Raw genomic sequence first — 18,331 nt, 5'->3', positions numbered from 1 at the left:
TTACACACAGGCAAATGCCTCAGACTCCAGCTCTCCTCTCCGTGTGATGGATCAATAAACTCCTGAGACGGCTCAGTGGAGACAGGCAGGGGTGATGTGCTTGTGAAGCTCTGGGAAGAATGTGGGAAGTGACTGACCACACCTGTGGCAAAGCAAGCTGACCTCATACTATGACAAAAGGGACCAGAAGGTGGCTTTTAAGATAAAGTCTTAGACCAGTCAGGGGGATTGGCTGACTCTCAGTTGAGTGTATCAACTGGCTGTGTAAATGTTTGTCCAGGAAATCAGCAAGAGCGTGAATGTCTTCCTGAGAAACTAGACCAGCATGGGGGAGCATATACAGGGCTCAGCCCAACCTAGAGTATAAAAACAAGTGCCCAAAAGGGCTTTGAAGAGAGCAGTGGACTTGAGCTGGCTTAAACCCCCTTATGCCTTCCCAGTGACTGGGGATGCCCAGCGTCGTGATGGTGAGCGTATCAGAGACCTGTAATGAGAATCACATTTATATTGTGATCCAACAGCTCTGTCTATGCTACTTTACTTACTTCTATTCCTAAACTACCTCTGAAACAACAAATAGTTTTATATTCAAACAACTAAAGGGAACACTTACACAACTTTTTACAAACAATTTCCTCTTCTGTCCTTGCAAAAACTTAGAAGGAAATCCACCACCACACCCCCCCCAAAGTTCCACAGCACTGTATCACCACCACAAGACAAGAGGCTCGATAACTAGAGGACACTTTCAAATCAAGTTCTTAGAACTCAAGGGAGATATTTATTGATCTTCTGACTGCTACATTTCCCTACCAGATCTAATTCTTCTTTAGACAGAAATTGCCAAGAAACAGGATTTGATAGCATGGATTTTGAGCATATTATTTCAGTGATGTTTGTTACATTATAACTATTACTGTAAACAAAATCATCTACCCTATTTACCACGTCAGTGCAGCCCACCCCCCTTCTCACCTAAAAAAAAAACCAAGAGAGAACAAACACTGGCATATTTAGTCTTTTTACCTCACCCCTTGCCAAAATGGATCAAATCACTAGTCTTGTCTCTTCCAGTATGTTCTTCCACTATGCTATTGAGTTCTTCCACTACGCTAGTACTGGGCATGTTCAATTCTCCAATATTTCTACCTATATCATGCAACACCATGTGTCTGAAACGGAGAACTTTCTTCATGTTAAGCACACAGTACAAGTATTCCATTGGATTACTTTTTTACTTTAGCTTAGAAAGGAGCACATTCCTCTCCCTTCTCTTTCATGAAATTATATTCCCAGGGTCTGGAAGCCAAATTCTTCACTAGTACAACTTCACTGAAAGAAAAAAAAAAAAAAAAAAAATCAAACACAAAAACCACACACACAGAAGCATGCCCTCTCAGGAAAAGTAAAAAAAAAAAAAAAAAAAAAAATCCACATTTTACTTGCAGATGTGTCGAGATGAGTAACAAGCACAGCAACAGTCCCCAGTTCAATACTTGCACTATATGGAAGTACAGAGCAAGAAAACCTTTCTGTATGACAGGAAAAGCCTTCTATTAGTTAAAGCAGTTAAGCAGTTAATTAGTGTAATTCTAGCAGGGTTTCTCTGACAACATGAGCAGAACACCTTTGTTCTCAGGTATTCTTATGTTGTCACAGCACATAAAACACATTCTGCTTACCAAAGCTTGCTTAAACTTTTGACAATTACAAAGGCATTTTAAAACTCCGTATCACACTTTTAATCCTAAAATGGACTGGACATTTAACAGATATAGAAATCATATAAGCTCTTCCATTCAAAAAACAATCATTAAAAGGACACCATCACAGATTTTTGTGACGTTGTAAATGTTAATTATTTACAATACAAGGAAACAAAAAATGAGTGGTAGTTTCATTAGTAACACTTTTTTTTTTTTTTGGTTCTCCTTTTCATGCAGCAAAGGGCAGATATAAAAGAAAAGTATAATTCTTGAAAACTGTATTTCACCACATTTTATAGACAAAGTTTATAAGAATAAGAAAATAAAGGGACTTGTCCACAGCCACTGGGACTCCTAGAAGTCCGTATCAGTTAAAACACAGGTCTGCACACTGGAAGACCCATCTCAACAATGAACGAAGTTCAGTAGTACCAGTCTCTATCTTATTCACAGTCACTGAGGATCAATCAGCTAGCTGCCCATGATCACAAATGGATAACAACGACACATGGAGAAAACTGAAGCTACTGTCATTGCTTAAAGAACAGGTAACAGAGTTCTCTGATCACAAATCTAGTAAAGCAAGCATAGTTGTCAGTTTCATAAAATAAGTTTTTCACATCAATACTTGTGGTATCTCTCTCACACCCCAACGCACACACTTTGCCCTCCTGATTTAACTGCTGCAGCACACTACTGCAGTCATGTTGTAACCTGCCTCAGAGGACTGATGCAGCATTAAAAAACACCCTCCACCAAACAGAAGCTGATTTGGTTTAAAACTACACCAAGCATGCAGACCTGGTTCACCATGCCACCATGCAACTGCTCAGACAATTGTGCCAGCACAACTTGCTTAGGTGACACAGCACTGGAACAAGGATTGTTGGAAAAGTGACCCAGAAACCCCCAGCCAGTTAAAGACTGTCTTGTAAAATGTTAGGCTAATTTTCATTTCTTGACTGTGATGTATGGAAACACCTCTTTCATCTTGCTTTTGTCTTTTTTACATTGTTCTTCCCCCAGATGGCCATTCTTGAGAATTCTTGCAACAATTAAAAACCTGGCAATGCTTTCTGGCATTTTCAGATATGATGACATGCACGTATGTTCAAGATGATGTGCCCTACAACTCTTGATTTTCCTGGCTGACTTTCTAGAACACGTGCAAAAGAAAAACTTCAGTCCTTAACATAGCCCTCTGAAATGACCATAATAAAATATTTCCATGAATAAACATTCCTACCTCTCCACCTTGCAAAGGTAGCTTTGGATGAGCCCGTATCTACCACTGACAACATACTGACATTTCCTGAAGAAACAGAACGATTCTGAGAAGATCAAAGTCATTGTTACCCTTTGGTTTTTAGCATCAGCTTGAGATAACAGGTAATCATTCATGTAAGAATAGAAATCCCTGATAGCAAGGAAGAAAACTGCAAGGACACGCAGGGTCACACGGTATAAATCCTTTCTTCCCATATGCATCACAAGAAAGTTGTGTTTGGCATCACGGTTCTGAAGCAAAACAATTCTATCTAAAACATGTGGCAGCTGTTGAAATGCACCATTATTAAAATATCTTTCTATGATGATAAAGCAAATGTTTGAATTGCTGTTTTTTCTACTAGAGATGTGTTTGTCTGAAGTATCTAATGTTGGGGTGGCCACATAGTCACTCACCTCTAAACACAGCCACCATTCCAGAATCCCCTCTATATAGTCCATAACTGCCTACTAGTAATGCTTATGGCTTAATAAGGTTTAACATCAATCAGACTGACAGCTGATTGGCTTCCACAGTGAAAGAACATCAGAAACAGTTTCAAGTGGTTCTGAGCCCAGCACTTTCAACAACACAAAATCCACTTCACGTCTAACTACCTTCCAGTCCTTTGCACACAACACGGTTTCTACTCCAGCTCTCACTATTGAGTTACAAACCAATTTCCCAACTCTGCAGAGGAAGCAATGGCTGCTCTGGCTGTTGTTAGCAGCAGGAAACAGGCCAACTCTGCAGTGCTCAACAAGGCACCTTGCCAAGGCCACTTGCCTCTGCTCCATCACTCCCAGAGCCACTGCTGCACACCGCAGGAAAAGCTCTTACAGTAAGGTGCACTGCTGGACTAACAAGTGCCAGGGGACTGCTGAAACAGTCAGCAGGAAGAGGAGGTGATTATGTTCCCTATTGTGCAACAGAAGACAGTCTTTAGGTGACTTAAAGATGATTCAAAAATATTAACAGTTTTGGTATTTTGATATAGCAACCATTTCGTAGATGTAAAAGCCCTCTTATCATGGATCTAGCTGATAAGAGTGCTTTTTTTACCGTTACACTAAAAACACAGGAATCTGTTATCTAGCCTTACCTTTCTTCCCCGGCTTTCTACACTTTACAGAAATCTTTCAACAATCCCAATTCCTCCATGTTTTCTTCTAAGCTATCTAACCCAGCGTGAGGGGGGGAAAAAAAAAAAAAATTATCAAAGATCACAACTATTTGTTACTAGTTCAGACCAAATTTGAACTGAAGGACAGATCATGTGAAACAAAAGCAGATTTTGCAAGATTAAAGACTTAAACAAAATAGTGACTAATTATTGCAAATTTCAGTCCCACAGAGGAAACCCAGATGGCTAAACCAGCACACCAGGAACCTTTACCAAGTTAAAAGATCTATCTTCTAAATACTTCCTCTGCAGAAAAAATTAAGAGCTCAGTATCCAGATGTCATCCATCTGACTTAAGAAAAGCCAGCTTACCACGCACAAAGTATTACTGTTTAATAACAGATGACTATTATGTCCTTTTTACTCCTCACCTAGGCTGGTCACTTGCTTTTACATTCCCAAAGAAAAAGCCAAGAAAGTCTTAGAAGTTCACACTTTTGTTTTATGCGTTAGGACCCTCCAATTCCACTCACTCCAGCATCTTCAACAGGTGAAAGTTCATGAAAGCAACCTTCCTTAAAACTATTTTCCTTCACAGGACAGTATCAGAAAACATGGAGATTCCAAAAACCTACAATAAAGGAATTGGTAAGTTGCTGGCTCAGTACCTCCAACTTCTGCTATTCTGGTAGCGAAGAATTTTAATAAAGATATTCTTGTATAAAATTTTAATAAAGGAAAGATCCAAATTTCCCTAGCACATTCTTCACCAACGAACAGTTCTTGAACTGTTTCCCCCTACAGGTAAGGTGTGTAGTCTGTGGGGAAGGTTACTGCTAAGTCCTAGACACAGGTGAGAAGAAAAAGAGTGCTCTATTCAGAAAAAAAGACACAACCAATTAATTATCTTTTGTCTCTTGTCCACTACACCTCATAGCATGCTTATGCCCTACAGGCTTCCTCCACCTCCAGCCCCATGCCACTCCGCACACGCCTGCTCACAAACTTCATTTGTCTAGTTTCAAATTCCCCAAGCCTGTTCTATCCCTGCACTAGCAAACTTAAACAAATAGTTTAAAATTACACGTTTTAACAGGACTCGCTGTTAAGACTTCAGATGTGTGTCTGAAAATGTCATGCAGAGTTTTGTTAAATTACCTGCTATATATTTCAAATAAATATAGAAATTGCCAAACTAGATTAGGCAGCTAGCCATTTAATTTCGTAATCCAGCGCTTTTTTTACAGCAGCAAATACCAGATGCTTCAAAGAAACACACAAAAAATCCTGAAGCTGACACTATCAAGCACCCCAACCATAAGAAAATTCCTCCATTTTAAAGTATGCCTTGCAGCTACAACTAAACACAAATATGAGCCATTCCCTAGAAGAGCAACCCCATTCTCCCCTGCCCTCATGTACTAGAGCTAGCAATTGTATGACCACAAAATGGGCAAGCTATTCCAAAAGAAAATTGTTAATTATTTGGGCGGAGTTAAGTGTTCCATTGGATTAGCCAACTCAACTCACACAAATGCCAGATCCTGCAAACGAGCAGAGAATTTGGTCAACCTTTTTTTTTTTTTTTTAAATTAGATTAGCTTAGCTACAACATGAAAGCAAGCCAAGAGAGACATGACGTGCTTATACAAGCCAAGCAGCAACAGCAAGGCTGGAAAGAGGCAAGAGAAACATGGCTGCTGCATTCTGCAGTCAGCATACTAGACTGGTTTAGCTTCAAGAATTTAGCTCTTCAGAAATTTAGCCTACAGCCACACCATAGCTTGAGCCAGTTTAAATCAGAACAGCTGCAATATCACCCTTCACTTTTTTCCATCCATGCATTCCTGTTCATTCCTGTGCACCAATGCTGTGCATGTCTGATTCAGAAACCATTTCAGCAAGTTCAGCCCACCAAAGAAGCGGAAAAATTTTCATTGTTTTATGCAGCTGGACTTTTCCACTTACTTTAACTCAGCTTTTGCCTTGGAGATCTACAGAGTACTACTGTCAGTGTGCAAAGGAAACAGGAATGCATGGCTCAGGTAAGGAGGCACTTACTTAAACAAGACAGAAACCATAGTTATTTTCAAAAACTATTTGTTGAACTTCAACTATTTCCAAAACAGTTTAAGCATAAATCAGTTTAAGAGTTTCCTTCTAAACTTAAAGGAAGAACTTTAATTCCACATCTCTTAACTTGCATTTACTATCATTTTTGGACTGACACTGTGTTGAGGCACCTAACATGGATCTTGAGTGGCATGCAGCTTCATCATGTGGCCAGTAACACTGGGGCTGTGGGGGGTGCTTGGGATGCTGGGTCATTCCCAGTTTCAGCTGCGGAAGAAAAGGAACCAGCACAACTGCTGAGGCTACACTGTTGGCTTGCCTGGGAACCCAGCCACGCTTCCCATCTAGCCCTGCAGTACAGCGGAGTAATGCCCCAAGGAATCACCACTGCTGTGTCCACTGACTGAAACAACCCTACCTCTCCCTCTGACCACATCAGGTACACAGCAGATCTTATCATTCTCTGACATACACAGATTTTGTAAGAGTCTCAGCATCACAGAAGTTTTCCACACGCATCTTTGGCTCTGGGCTTCAGTGATATTCAGATCAATGTGCTCTACTGTCAAGGTATACACCACATAATTGGTGGAAGGGCCAATTTTCAATTTTGGTATGTATCCCATTGCTCTGCTCAATTTTCCTAAGTTTAGGAGTGCCTTTTCCACTTTATTTTACCTCTGTGAGGTAAATCATTTCAATAATTTTTAATGTCCTATGCCAAATCTTCAGTCTCTGAAGTCTTCAGCCATGTTCCTGACAAGTCAGCAAGTCCACAAAGAAGTATCACTGATTATATCATCTACAGAAATACCACATTTTTAAAGTTTTAAATAGCATCCCGTAATTGCCAACTTGACTTTGTAAAGTTAACATTCTTTTAACAATTTAATTAAGAAATTGCCTAGGTTTAAAGGAAAAAAAAAAAAAAAAAAAAAAGCGTGAGTATGTGAAAACCTAACTATTACTTCCTCCAATACCATGTCAGTTTGAGTCCTGTATTGCTAAGCTTTCAACACAAATAACAGAAGAACTGGAAGCAAAAGCAGGTTATTATCCACTGAAGATACATTCTCTTCATCAACTTCTCTATGTTGTACAAAATTTTACTCAACTCGGACCCCTCACACAACAGTAGATAACAGAAAGGGTACAGAACGCATTACCTCCTGGATTTTGTTCCAGGACACCTTTTCCTAGGCCAACTGAGGACTTTAACAAGGAAAATGAAACACAAAACTTTTGCTTGTGTCCTCCACCAGAAATCTGTATCAAAACATGTAGGCAAGGACTAGGAAAAAGAAAACTGGAAAATTAAGAGGGAAGATTTTTCATCTCTCTCCAAGAGAAAGAATTGTTTGATATAAGACAACTCCCCCATCCCCCTCCCCCCCCCCAGCCCCCCTCCCCAAAATCACAATTAGCCAGTCCAGATTATTTATAAGGAAATTCCTATCCGCATCTTTATCTCACCCCTTTTCAAAAGGTCAGTTATTTATATTTATTATGAACACTCTGTATGAAAATAACTTTCTTTTGCATTCTCCTTCTAGTCATTTCCTTAATTTTTCTCATTCTTGTACTACACATTCCTCAGTACTAGTTTTCCAACTTGCATGCTTTATCTTCTCTTCTTGCAATAGATGCAGCATTAGGAGACATTACATGGAAGACAGCAGAAAGGCCCACAATTCATGCTTGCTGTATTTAATTCCCAAAAAACAGGCAGAAGACAGGGAGGAAGAAAACATCACCAAGATATAAAAACAATACTGAAATGCTAAAGGACCAATTATGCATCTTGGAGGCTGCAGCTACAGTCCAGGATGGCTGCCTTCGCATAACATGCTGTCCAAAGGACAGCATGCTCAGAGCAATAAGATGTTCAGACTTTCTGACAAAAAGTTGCCTTGATTTGAAGACCTCCTACAGAATTTCAAGTCTCAGATAAAAACCACAGAGAACTCAGAATAAAAGACAAAATATGTAAATAAAAGTTTAGTAATACCACAATCAAAAATCCTGTTTTCCTATGCATTTGTTTTACGCTTGATTGATTCATGCTACAATAAGCTTCAAATTCTGACCAATGTTCTTCCCCAGAGTCAGTTTTAAGATTTCCCTCCCAGATAGATTCCCCAGTAATGAACAAGGTATAAGACCACACAGCAGCCTCTTCTATGGGGCTGAGGGTACTTTTATATTTTCTTCCCACACAGAATTATTCTAATACACCTTTCAGAAATTTAATTCTTCCCTGGATCTCCAGTGATTTTCTTTTTTTTTGACTGATATATGGGGAGGAGAAATGGAAAAGGTAAAGGTACAAAACAACACTGCAGCCTCCTTCCTTTAGGAAATCCAAATTAAAAAATTGAAAAAAAAATCATAATATTAAGTGTTACACACCTTGACATTGATGGTATTAATATTCTTCCTATGACATAAGCTTACTATCTACAGAATCATCGTACTTAACTTCTCTAACACACCTTAACGTCTTGCTTTTCCTTTTTAATCGCCACAGAAAAAAAAGCTTACAGGAAAACAGAACAGAAATCTTACAATTTAGTTTAAAATACTGTAATTTGCAGTAATAGTTCAAATTATTCTGATGCACATACTTTGTTTTTCAGCCCCGTTCTTTTTTGGCATATGCGTAACTACATGTCCGTACAGCAGCGTGCTTTAGTTATGTAACATTACTACCTCTAGCTCCATGACAATATGTACTGTCCATTGAAAATTCCTTTTAGTTTATTTCAAATGTTTGTGCTATCTTGGAACACAGAAGAAAAAAGTCCTCCTTAAACTCTTAAATGTGACCCATAAACTTCAAGTACCTATGCAAAAATGAAGCTCCATAATTTGTTCTTTATTCAGAGGTCCTATAGTCCTTATCCAGGAATCAAAAAACTAAAGCAACCCTCCTCTCTGTTCTACAGAGGGAAGGCAAAAATAGTTCTAATGCAAATTAGCAAAGTTAACAATTATATTTGATTATCACAATAAATGCTAAAGAACATGATATCATGTACATCGATATGAATTGGATGATGTATGGCAGTCTGGCACACATGGAATTCATCATTAAAGAGTACAGATGCTCCATTTTGCAATCTTTTTCCAAGTACCCTTTCAGCACATTCCCAGCCTTAGCTCATTCTCACCAAGATTTCCATCCTCAATGGTCAGCACCACTTCATCCATCACCAAGGCCCGGAAATCTAGCTCCTCTTCACAGCACTTGGCCTTCAGCGCTCTCAGGATCTCCTGCTGAGGGTAATCTTCTCTGATGCGACGGTCTGTTAAGAACCACAGCCTGGGAGCAACTGAACTGCACATCTTGGACTTGTCTTGCAGCCTTCAAGGTTTCCTTTCAATGGAACTTCTAGATGGTGGAGAAGATGAGACTCTGTTAGAGTACATACGCTCCTATCTTCAAGTTCCCCACTGTACCAAGTCCTACTCCCTCTGCACAAGTCAGTCCTTTTCAATGGAGTGCAACTTCCAACCTCCAAGTGGGAAAATAATGTCTACACCCAATCTGCAACAGACACAACAACAACAGAAACAAAGCCACTTACATTCAATGGAATGTAAATGGTAAAAACCAGGTCTTGGTCCTCATCCTAGTTCATCCACAAGAAGTACACACTTGACATAACTACTGATACTGGTAGTAGCATCCCCCTTTTCTTGACAGTACTAAGATGCATGCCAAGGAAACGTTTTGAATGGCCATCTCTGAAGGCCATAATTTCAACCTCACAACCGGGATAATTCCCTACAATTGAAAATAACTCAGCCCCTCTCCTAGGTACAGCTAAAACACCAGTGACAGACTTGATGTATCGCTTTCCACCATATATGGAAGACAACAGAGTGTGCCAAATTCTTTACGTTAAAAAAGCAGTCCAGAAGAAAGGAAGAAATCCACTAGAACAGGATTTCCCACTTAAGTATTTCAAGATTGATTTGCTTTTACAAATACTTCACATCTACTGTGAAATATATTTAGTATTATCCAGAACATATTAATGGAAAAACCAATGGAACAAGGAGCATCAACAAAATGTTAAGAATACCAAACATTAATACATGCAACCTAAAGCAAAATCAAGGTTTCACTCTCAGTGCTAGCCCTTTCTTGCTCCAAAATTTTTTTTTAAATTAGCCTCTATACAGAAACAGCACTAATGAATTCAGCACCAAAAACAAACAAACAAACAAACACACTTCAAATTGAAGAATTTCAATGGTGTTATAAGTGGTAACAGCACGGTACTGCTCTTTTGCCTTTGAATAGAGAGGACTTGAACTATTTTTGACTATACACTAAAATATTTTAAAAGTGGTAAAACAATTACAGGTACATTAATGGACTACTCATTTACACTCAAGGAAAACAAGTAGCAAAATGGTGTAGGGAGAAAGAATTCTGGAGTAAAACAGCAGTTTTCTGCAACACATTTTAAACTTTCATATTAAAGAGGCAGAAATCATTGTTTTCACCAATACAGCTCACATGAGTTTCAAACAGAACTGAACTCTGGGATAGAAACAGGAGTTTTGCCTGGCAGTCCTAATGACAGCACATGGTGTCAGCAGAAAACACAAATGCAAAAAGACCACAGGTATACAACTGCTTTCATTTAATATTGCAGAGAATTTTAGTTTCTGCAGCAGCTCTTGGGACAAAAGGATTGTTTTGCTACAACTATAAGAACAAGCTGATTTTTTTTGTAATTAAAAACCAAGTTTTTTCTGTTAGTACAGCTTTTTCTTAAAAAGAAGGTAAAAATTTAAGTAGCCATTTTTATTCCTGGTACTGAGAACCATAATGACAACAAGCAAAGACTGTGACTTTTTTTCCATTGCTTTGGTAAATGAGGAGCAACAACAAAGCCAAGGACTAAAGTTCTTCATACCAACAGATTGAGAAAGCAGAAACTAGGGAAAGGCAATCACAGACAGCAGTCGAGATGCTCAATCAAGGTAAAGCAGGAAAAGAAGTGTTTGCTCCCTGCAGGAAAATGAGTATTGGAGGTTGTAAAGAGTATCTTTTGATATCTCAGAGAACCCCCCCTTTTTTTTTTTTTTTAAAGCAGCTGAAAGCGAAAAGGGCAGGACGAGGCTTGGGCTTACAATGGCTGACAACTGTCAGATCCTGCCCCACTTTTGGCTCTCTCAACAATGGATTTCTCTACATGGTAGTTTACAGAAAACTTCCTGGGACAACATACTTGGCTAAGAATTGGGACAAACTATATTCTTCAGAAAAGGCACAGCTATGGCACAGTTCAAAAGGCTTCTTGTCAATCTACCTTTATTTCTGCAATTTGCATGAATGACTGGGGAGACCAAACAGCCCCACCTACTGCCTCTCTTTTGAAAAGCAGCTCTACCTAACAGGCTAGCCTATCTCATTTTAAAAAAAACCTATACAACATTGACTACATAAAAAAAAAAAAATACACTGGACAGACTTGATCATAATTAAAACAAACAAAAAAATCAGAACCCATTACAGATTTTCAGCCTGTTTGGGTTTTTTGGTTTGGTTTGGTTATTCTCCCCCTCAGTACTGGTTCTAACACCGGTGCAGAGAAGCAAGTATTTTCTCTCTGGCAGCCTTTTCCCCATTTTTGTTTGCTACTAACCCTTGATTTCTTTGCCAACAGGGATCTGCTCCCATTTTCCTCAAATCTCTTTTGTAAGTGGCCCCACCTCCACCCCCTTAAATCTGCAGAGACTGTGCCATCATCTCTGATTGCCATTTCAGCACTTTCTTTCTTAAGAATCAGCAAAGGGTTGAAGAAAAAAAGAAAAAGTATAGCCTTTTCTTTCCTCCATCTTTCTTCTACTTTTGAAAGGAGCTACAGCATCATCAAGAAGAGCCATCCAGCTATTTCACAATTAGCACATTAAACCAGCAGGCATATAAAAATGCCTTGGGTATGGGTATTCATCTCCCTCCCAATACTACATCTCGTTTCCTCTCAATCTTCAAAGTTTTATAAATGTATATACAAAGGCTTGCATCTCATCATGAGGCAGGCAGGTAACAACCTCAAATCTGGAGGTAAAGATTAAGAAACTCACTTTAGGTCAAGCTACAAGCCAGCAGCAGAGGCAGAAACTCGTAATCGTAACTATCGATTCCCTGACCTCCAACCCAATACCACATCTTTCTTCCACCTGGAGAAATACCATTTTCACACAAACATTCTGCTCCTAAAAACAGAATCTACTTATCAGTTTCAGCCTCTCCTTATAATCTCCATTTTGATTGTGTAAGAAGACTCACAGAACACAAAACCTGCAATTTACCCTATTAACCCAAACATTTTAACAATCCCTCCCACATTCGCAAGAAAACGGTCTGTAGGAGGAAAGCTTGCCTTGCAGTCAGACACACAAGAGCATTAAGCTCTCAAGTTGGATATGATTTCCAGAATTTTTCCCTGAAAACCAACTCCACCCATTTCAATCTAAAAGACACAGCCTCAGACAATGCTGGGTGTGCATGGAATGCTTCCTAATCCATGAGAGCATCTATTGCAAAATAAGTATAGTATATATAAGGAGGAGAGCAGATGTTTAAATGTCTTCAAGATGACCAGCTAAAATGTGGTTTTCACTCAAAGCTACTACGGTCAGTGTAAGTACAACCTTTCAATAACTATTTAATAGATTTATGAAACAAAAAGGAAAAAAAGCATCATAATTTAACTGCGTAAAACAGACCAGGAGAGGTAAAAGGGTGGCATCAAAGTAAAAGCTCTATGATAAAAATCACACTGTGTGTCACGCCAGCCAAGCAGACACTGCTGCATCTGCTTCAGAAAGACGCTGTGTGGAACAGATTCTTAGCAATTTATAAAGGGAACGGAACGCTCACCTCAACTTTGAGCTGTGGCATCCCTGTATTGCTTAGCTAGGCTTTATTCTAGCATTCACACAGCAGCTTCCTCCCCATCACACGCAAATGTATTTCCTCCTGCATTCCTTGAATCTGTAATACACCTTTAACAGCTGTTCTAACAAAAGCATTCACTGTGCTACTTTTCTACTTTACACCATAGGCAAATGTGTTTTATTGACATAACAGGGAATTCAGCCAATCAGATCAGCTGTCTAGAGAGATCTGGAAATCTTCTCTGAAGACCACTCTTTTTCTGTTGAAGGGGTCTTCTCTTCACAGAGAGCCTTAGAGACCTGCCTCCAGGAATGGGAGATGGGTCTCCATTGTCCATTTACTCCTTGTCCTGTCTTCAACACCCAAAAGCATGAGAAAAATGGACTAGTCTCTTTTTCTTTTTCATCATGATGTATTCTCCCCTAAGCTGAAACAAGAAACCAGTTATTAGGAGACACTAATTCATTTATGTATTATTGATAAATGTGTAACATAAAAGATATCTAGTATGCAAAACGATCGTTCCGTGCCCTTTCTATTCAGAATGAAACTACTCAATGCCTTTGTAGATTAAAAAGACTATGTTGTTTCTTCCCTATGGGAATGACAAATGGGAGTCCCAGGTCTTTTGTAGCACTAGGAATCAATGTGATCTAGCTACCTCAGCTGCTCGACTTGTGATCTGATGTTGTAGCAAACTTCCATTGACTATAGTACAATCTGGGAAACAAGTTAGTTGAACAATTATTACCACTGGCCCCTCCCAGAATCGCCTCTGTTTTAGACCTTGGCTGAGACTTTCGGCCTCCATTACAGCACTGTGCAGCTAACACAACTCCATGGATTTCAGCAGTTAATAGAGAGGTAAAACCTAATCTTAGTTTTAGCATACCTCTAGGCATGTTTAATCCCTACAGCTCAGATGATAATAAAAATCTCATGGAAGTGAGAAAGAAAGAGCCAAGAGACTGACAGCCATGACTGCCATGGGAAATGGAGAACTAGGAAGAATATAGCTCCAAGCATTCACGTCCCCATGAACAACACTGCACTTTCACATTTATCATTAATGCATCTCCCTTTATACTTGTTTCCAGAACAGCGTTATTCAAGTTGGAAAAGGTATTTTGCCTTCCTTTTTATTATAAATTATCTGAGGCTTGAAACTGAATGCACACTTCCAATAAACCAATTGTCTCTACCATTACAGCAGCTTCTAGAATGCCATTTTGGAGGCCACACCTCAAGACACTGAAGAGCTAAAAACAGTTGGCAGATGCTCGTAAGTCATCTCCTTTAGGAGATATCTCAAGGCAGACGTGAATTATAAAGTCAGTCTTAGGTAGCAGACTGGTTAAACAGCTAACGAAGGGTCGTCTGGCATATGACCCAGCATATGATCCGTCATACGCTGTCACGGAAGTCTCCGTCTCCTCTTAATGAGGAGAGAGCAGTATTTGAAACATCCCAGAAATATGACTTTCTATGTCATAGGGAGAGCAGGTCTGAAAACAGTTTACAGCTGTTTCAAGTGTAAAGCACAATTAATTTTTTTCCACACAAAGATACCAGAATGTCGATGATCTAAAGAAAACCTTAAGGAAATATGTACGGATGATGAATATAACCCATGGTGATACGTACAGAGATAAAAACTGACATCTTGAACCACTTGTTAAAATTGCTTTAGAAAAATAAATCCAAGATATATCAACTCATTCCTGACACTGCTGCTTCATGGTGATGCTTAAGGACATCCTCAAGAAAAATTCCTCTCTTACCTACCAAAGACTAGTTCCTAAGACTGTCACATAACTGTTTGAGAATCTTTGGAAAGAACACATTTTTAAAAACAGAAGAATCCGAAAAATTAAAATATTTATTTAAATGCATTTTATATAATATATTGAGCAGCTGCAGCGCAATCTGTCCAGTGTTGCTGCATTATCATCCGCCCTCTACACATGCATCATAGAATTTAAAGTCACTGCAGGCAGGTGAACCCCAAGCACACCTCTTTGAAAGCATACCACGGTATTCACCTCTTTTTCCCTGTGAGATTTGTAGACTGCAACAGTCAAAGGATATGGGAATATATTAATCGTTCCCATTCATTCCCAGTACAACCCCCCACCCTCGCGGACGGGCAACTGCACTCCCTGCGATGGCTTTCATCTGCTTGTCCCCACCTTTGCACCGAGTGATGTTAAAGATGCTAGCAGCAATCCTTCCAGGCACAATTGCCTCTAAAAGGCACACATCCAGCCCCCCCCACCCCGTCTTTCCTCCTCTGTTCATGCTTGCAAGTAGGCGATAACATTCCTCATTCACACACCCCGGTTCCTGATCTCCAGTGAACAATCCATTCTCTTCCCTCTCGGCAACACTAGCCCGATACTGGTCAGCATCAGCTACGCTTCTACTTCGGTCTCAGTATTATTTTTTTTTTCCTACAACAGGCTCTCAGCTTTTCCGCCCCCCTCCACTCTGCCTGGGTGTGCACGCATGCACGCCCGTGCAAATAAAACACGCGTTTCCTCCCGCATCAGCCGCTTTTCTGAAGAGAGGCTCTTCCACCTCTGCCCGGGTTCCCCCGCAATGTGGCACAATGCCCCCCTCTCCCCCCGATCCGTGCCTAACACAGCCCGTTCTCCCTCCTCCCTTCCCCCACCCCTCCCCGTCTCTGTGCATGCCTCTCCCAGCGCCCGGGGTGGGGGAAGGGAAACAGGCACCGTCTGAATGAATGGGCTGAAGAGACTTACCACAAATTTGGTGAGGACGGAGCGGAAGACGAAAAAGACGCCAAAGATGGGTGCTTCCTTCGGCGTGCCAAGTGCTGCTTCAGTTCTGGCTCCGGTAAGGAGGTCACGTGCCTCGCTGGGTTCCCCTTTTCCTGGATCCTCCACTACCCACCCAAAAAGGGTGGCAAGGAAGTCTGCTGGATGCCTCTCTGCACTGCACTCCGAGGGAGGGGAGGGTGCTACTGAAGCTCCCAAAGCAAGCAAGGGATGATGATGATAACGTTTTCCTGGTCCTATAACGGGCAATGTCTAGCGGATGCCTCGGGGACCAAGGTAGATTTCTGAGGGGGGAAAGGGGGAGTAAATGACTGTTAAAGTAATTCCCAAATTGTCCTCCCCTACGGGGGAGGAGGGATGGGAAGGAGGAAGAAGAGTACTGATGAAGAGCTGTAGCTTTCTACGTAAAATAGACTCGATCCTCGTGTCTCTACTTCCTCAGAACTAAACCCCTAAATGACTGTGAAGTCACCAACACCTAGGGAGAAAAAAAAGGAGAAACACCCCTATTAGACATGAACAAACATATAAAGGCATCTCATAAACTAAATCCCAACGTAAGAAAAGGTACCATGCAACAGAGTAAGCGGAGCCAAAAGCAAAAGATGGGATGAACACAACTAGGGGAAATGTGCAACTTTAAATAATTTACAGAAATATACTACCACAGAAACCCATTTTAAGGGAAAAAGAAAACCAGAAGGTTAAGCAGTTTGTTCCTTTACTGAAGAATGTGCATTCAAATGAAAGATAAATCTGTACCCACACGTGAAGAAATTAAGTTTTAAAACCTACGAAAACTATTCCTATTTATTTGTGTGAGCCTTTAAACCCCTCCCCCAGAATATCATTTAGAATTCAGATGAGGAGACCGGAGAAAAGTATGTTTCAGGTCAGCAGCATATATTCCTATGCATTAGACCCCACTCTTCCACAGAAAATAAACAGTCGTTTATAAACGGCGACCAAAAAAAAAAACCCAAACCCCAAAATAGCATGTCTAGAGGATGGTTGTTTAAACCATGGAGTTTAATTAAAGATTAACGGTCGCACACTTCGAAAACGGAGCCCCTGGTAAGATCCTAGGCAGTTAAGTCACCAACGCGCAATTAGCTCTTTAAACATCAGAAAACAAAAGAACAGAAGAAACCTAGTTGGAAAGATTTCGTCGCAAGACTCAACGACAGGCACACGCACACGCACACCCCTGCATCACGTGAAAAACTGCCCCCGACCAGCGCGGGTTGCCACATTCACGCGCACGGGAGCCGTTTTTCACCCCGTTTCAGCGGCTGCTGGCACACACCAACGCGTGTGAGCGGGCAGACGGCGTGCAAGCCCGGGTGTGTGTGTGCGCGTACGTGTGTCTGTGCCAGGCGGCAGGCACCCCCCCCCCCCCTCCCCAAGCCGCCGCCACCACCGCGCCGCACACGCAGCGCTACTCCCCGGCGCGACCCGCCCGCACGAACCCGCTGGGCGAGGCGGCAGCACGGCCGCCCGGCACAAGCGGCGCGGAGCCACCGACCGACCCCCGGCACCACCGCCACCGCCGCCTCCCCTCCGCGCACAACCAGCGGCCGCCGCTTCCCCCTCCCCCGTAAGCGGCCGCGGCCGCCACCCACCTGGGCGCCCCGGCTGGCCGGCCCGCGCGGGCGCGGCGGGAAGGCGCCGGCAGCTCGGAGCGCTGCTGCCCCGCTCGGCGCCCGGGGATGCACAATCACCATGGGCGCAGCGCGGCGGCGGGGCGGGACGGCTGAGGGGACGGTCCCAACCCCCCCGCCCCCCCCCCCCCCCCCACCCCGGGCACGGCGGACCCCACCCCCGGGCTCGCACCCGCTCAGCCCGACATCTCACCCGCCCCGGGCACCGCCGAGCCCGAGCCTGAGGGGGACCTGCGGGGGTCCGCGCGCCCCCCCCCCCCCCCCTCCGGCACCGGGCCTAGGGAGGGAAGCCGCGGGGCGAATGAAGGCTCGGGGGAGACTCGCCCCTTCCTCCCCGCCGGCGGCGGCGGCGGCGGTCGCTCGGCGGCGCGGTCCTAAAGGGGAGCGGGCGACGCGGCGCGGCGCTCCGCTCGCCCCTTCCCCCTCCTCGGCGTCCCTCCTCCCCGCGGCTGGGGCGAGGAGGCCGGCTGTTCCCTGCACCGAGACCCCCGCCCCCCGCGGCCGCCGCTCCAGCCACAGCGCGGGCGCCGCCGCCGCCTCCTCCCGCGCTCGCTCCCGCCGCCTGACTGACTGAAGCGGCGACGGCGCTAACGGCCGAGCGGGGCTGGCACCCGCGGGGGGAGGGGGCGGCGAGGCGGGGCGCCCGGCTCCGGGGGTGGGCGCGGGGAAGCGCGCGGGGGCGGCGGCGCGCTCCCGCCTGCCGGCCCGGCCCGGCCCGGCCCGGCCCAACCGAACCGCACGAAACCGAACCGGCGCCCCGGGGCTGGGCAGCGGCACCAGA

The 18,331-nt window shown here is 42.9% G+C and overlaps 1 protein-coding gene across 8 annotated transcripts in view; it reads right to left on the bottom strand.

Annotated features, from left to right (window-relative positions):
• Positions 1–18,106, bottom strand: part of RIMKLB (ribosomal modification protein rimK like family member B) — a 60,598-nt gene extending 42,492 nt beyond the window's left edge. For 4 of the 8 annotated variants that reach the window (XR_003927194.2, XR_003927195.2, XR_003927196.2 and 1 more), the window contains exons 1-3: positions 17,512–17,685; positions 15,854–16,367; positions 9,340–9,560 (exon numbers count right to left, since the gene is read on the bottom strand). Coding sequence is in view for 3 of the 8 variants with exons in the window: in XM_030041030.1 (XP_029896890.1) it covers positions 9,340–9,514 (175 nt within the window). In the remaining 5 variants the exon portion in view is untranslated. Of the gene's footprint in view, positions 1–9,339; positions 9,561–15,853; positions 16,368–17,511; positions 17,687–17,722 lie in introns of those variants that run through there. The other 4 variants (XM_030041030.1, XM_030041029.2, XM_030041028.1 and 1 more) reach the window with 4 other exon arrangements.
• Positions 18,107–18,331: the final 225 nt, after the last annotated feature.

The sequence above is a fragment of the Aquila chrysaetos genome, chromosome 17 (genome assembly GCF_900496995.4).
Source record: "Aquila chrysaetos chrysaetos chromosome 17, bAquChr1.4, whole genome shotgun sequence".
Lineage (NCBI taxonomy): Eukaryota > Metazoa > Chordata > Aves > Accipitriformes > Accipitridae > Aquila > Aquila chrysaetos.
This window is presented reverse-complemented; position numbering and strand designations above follow the sequence as displayed.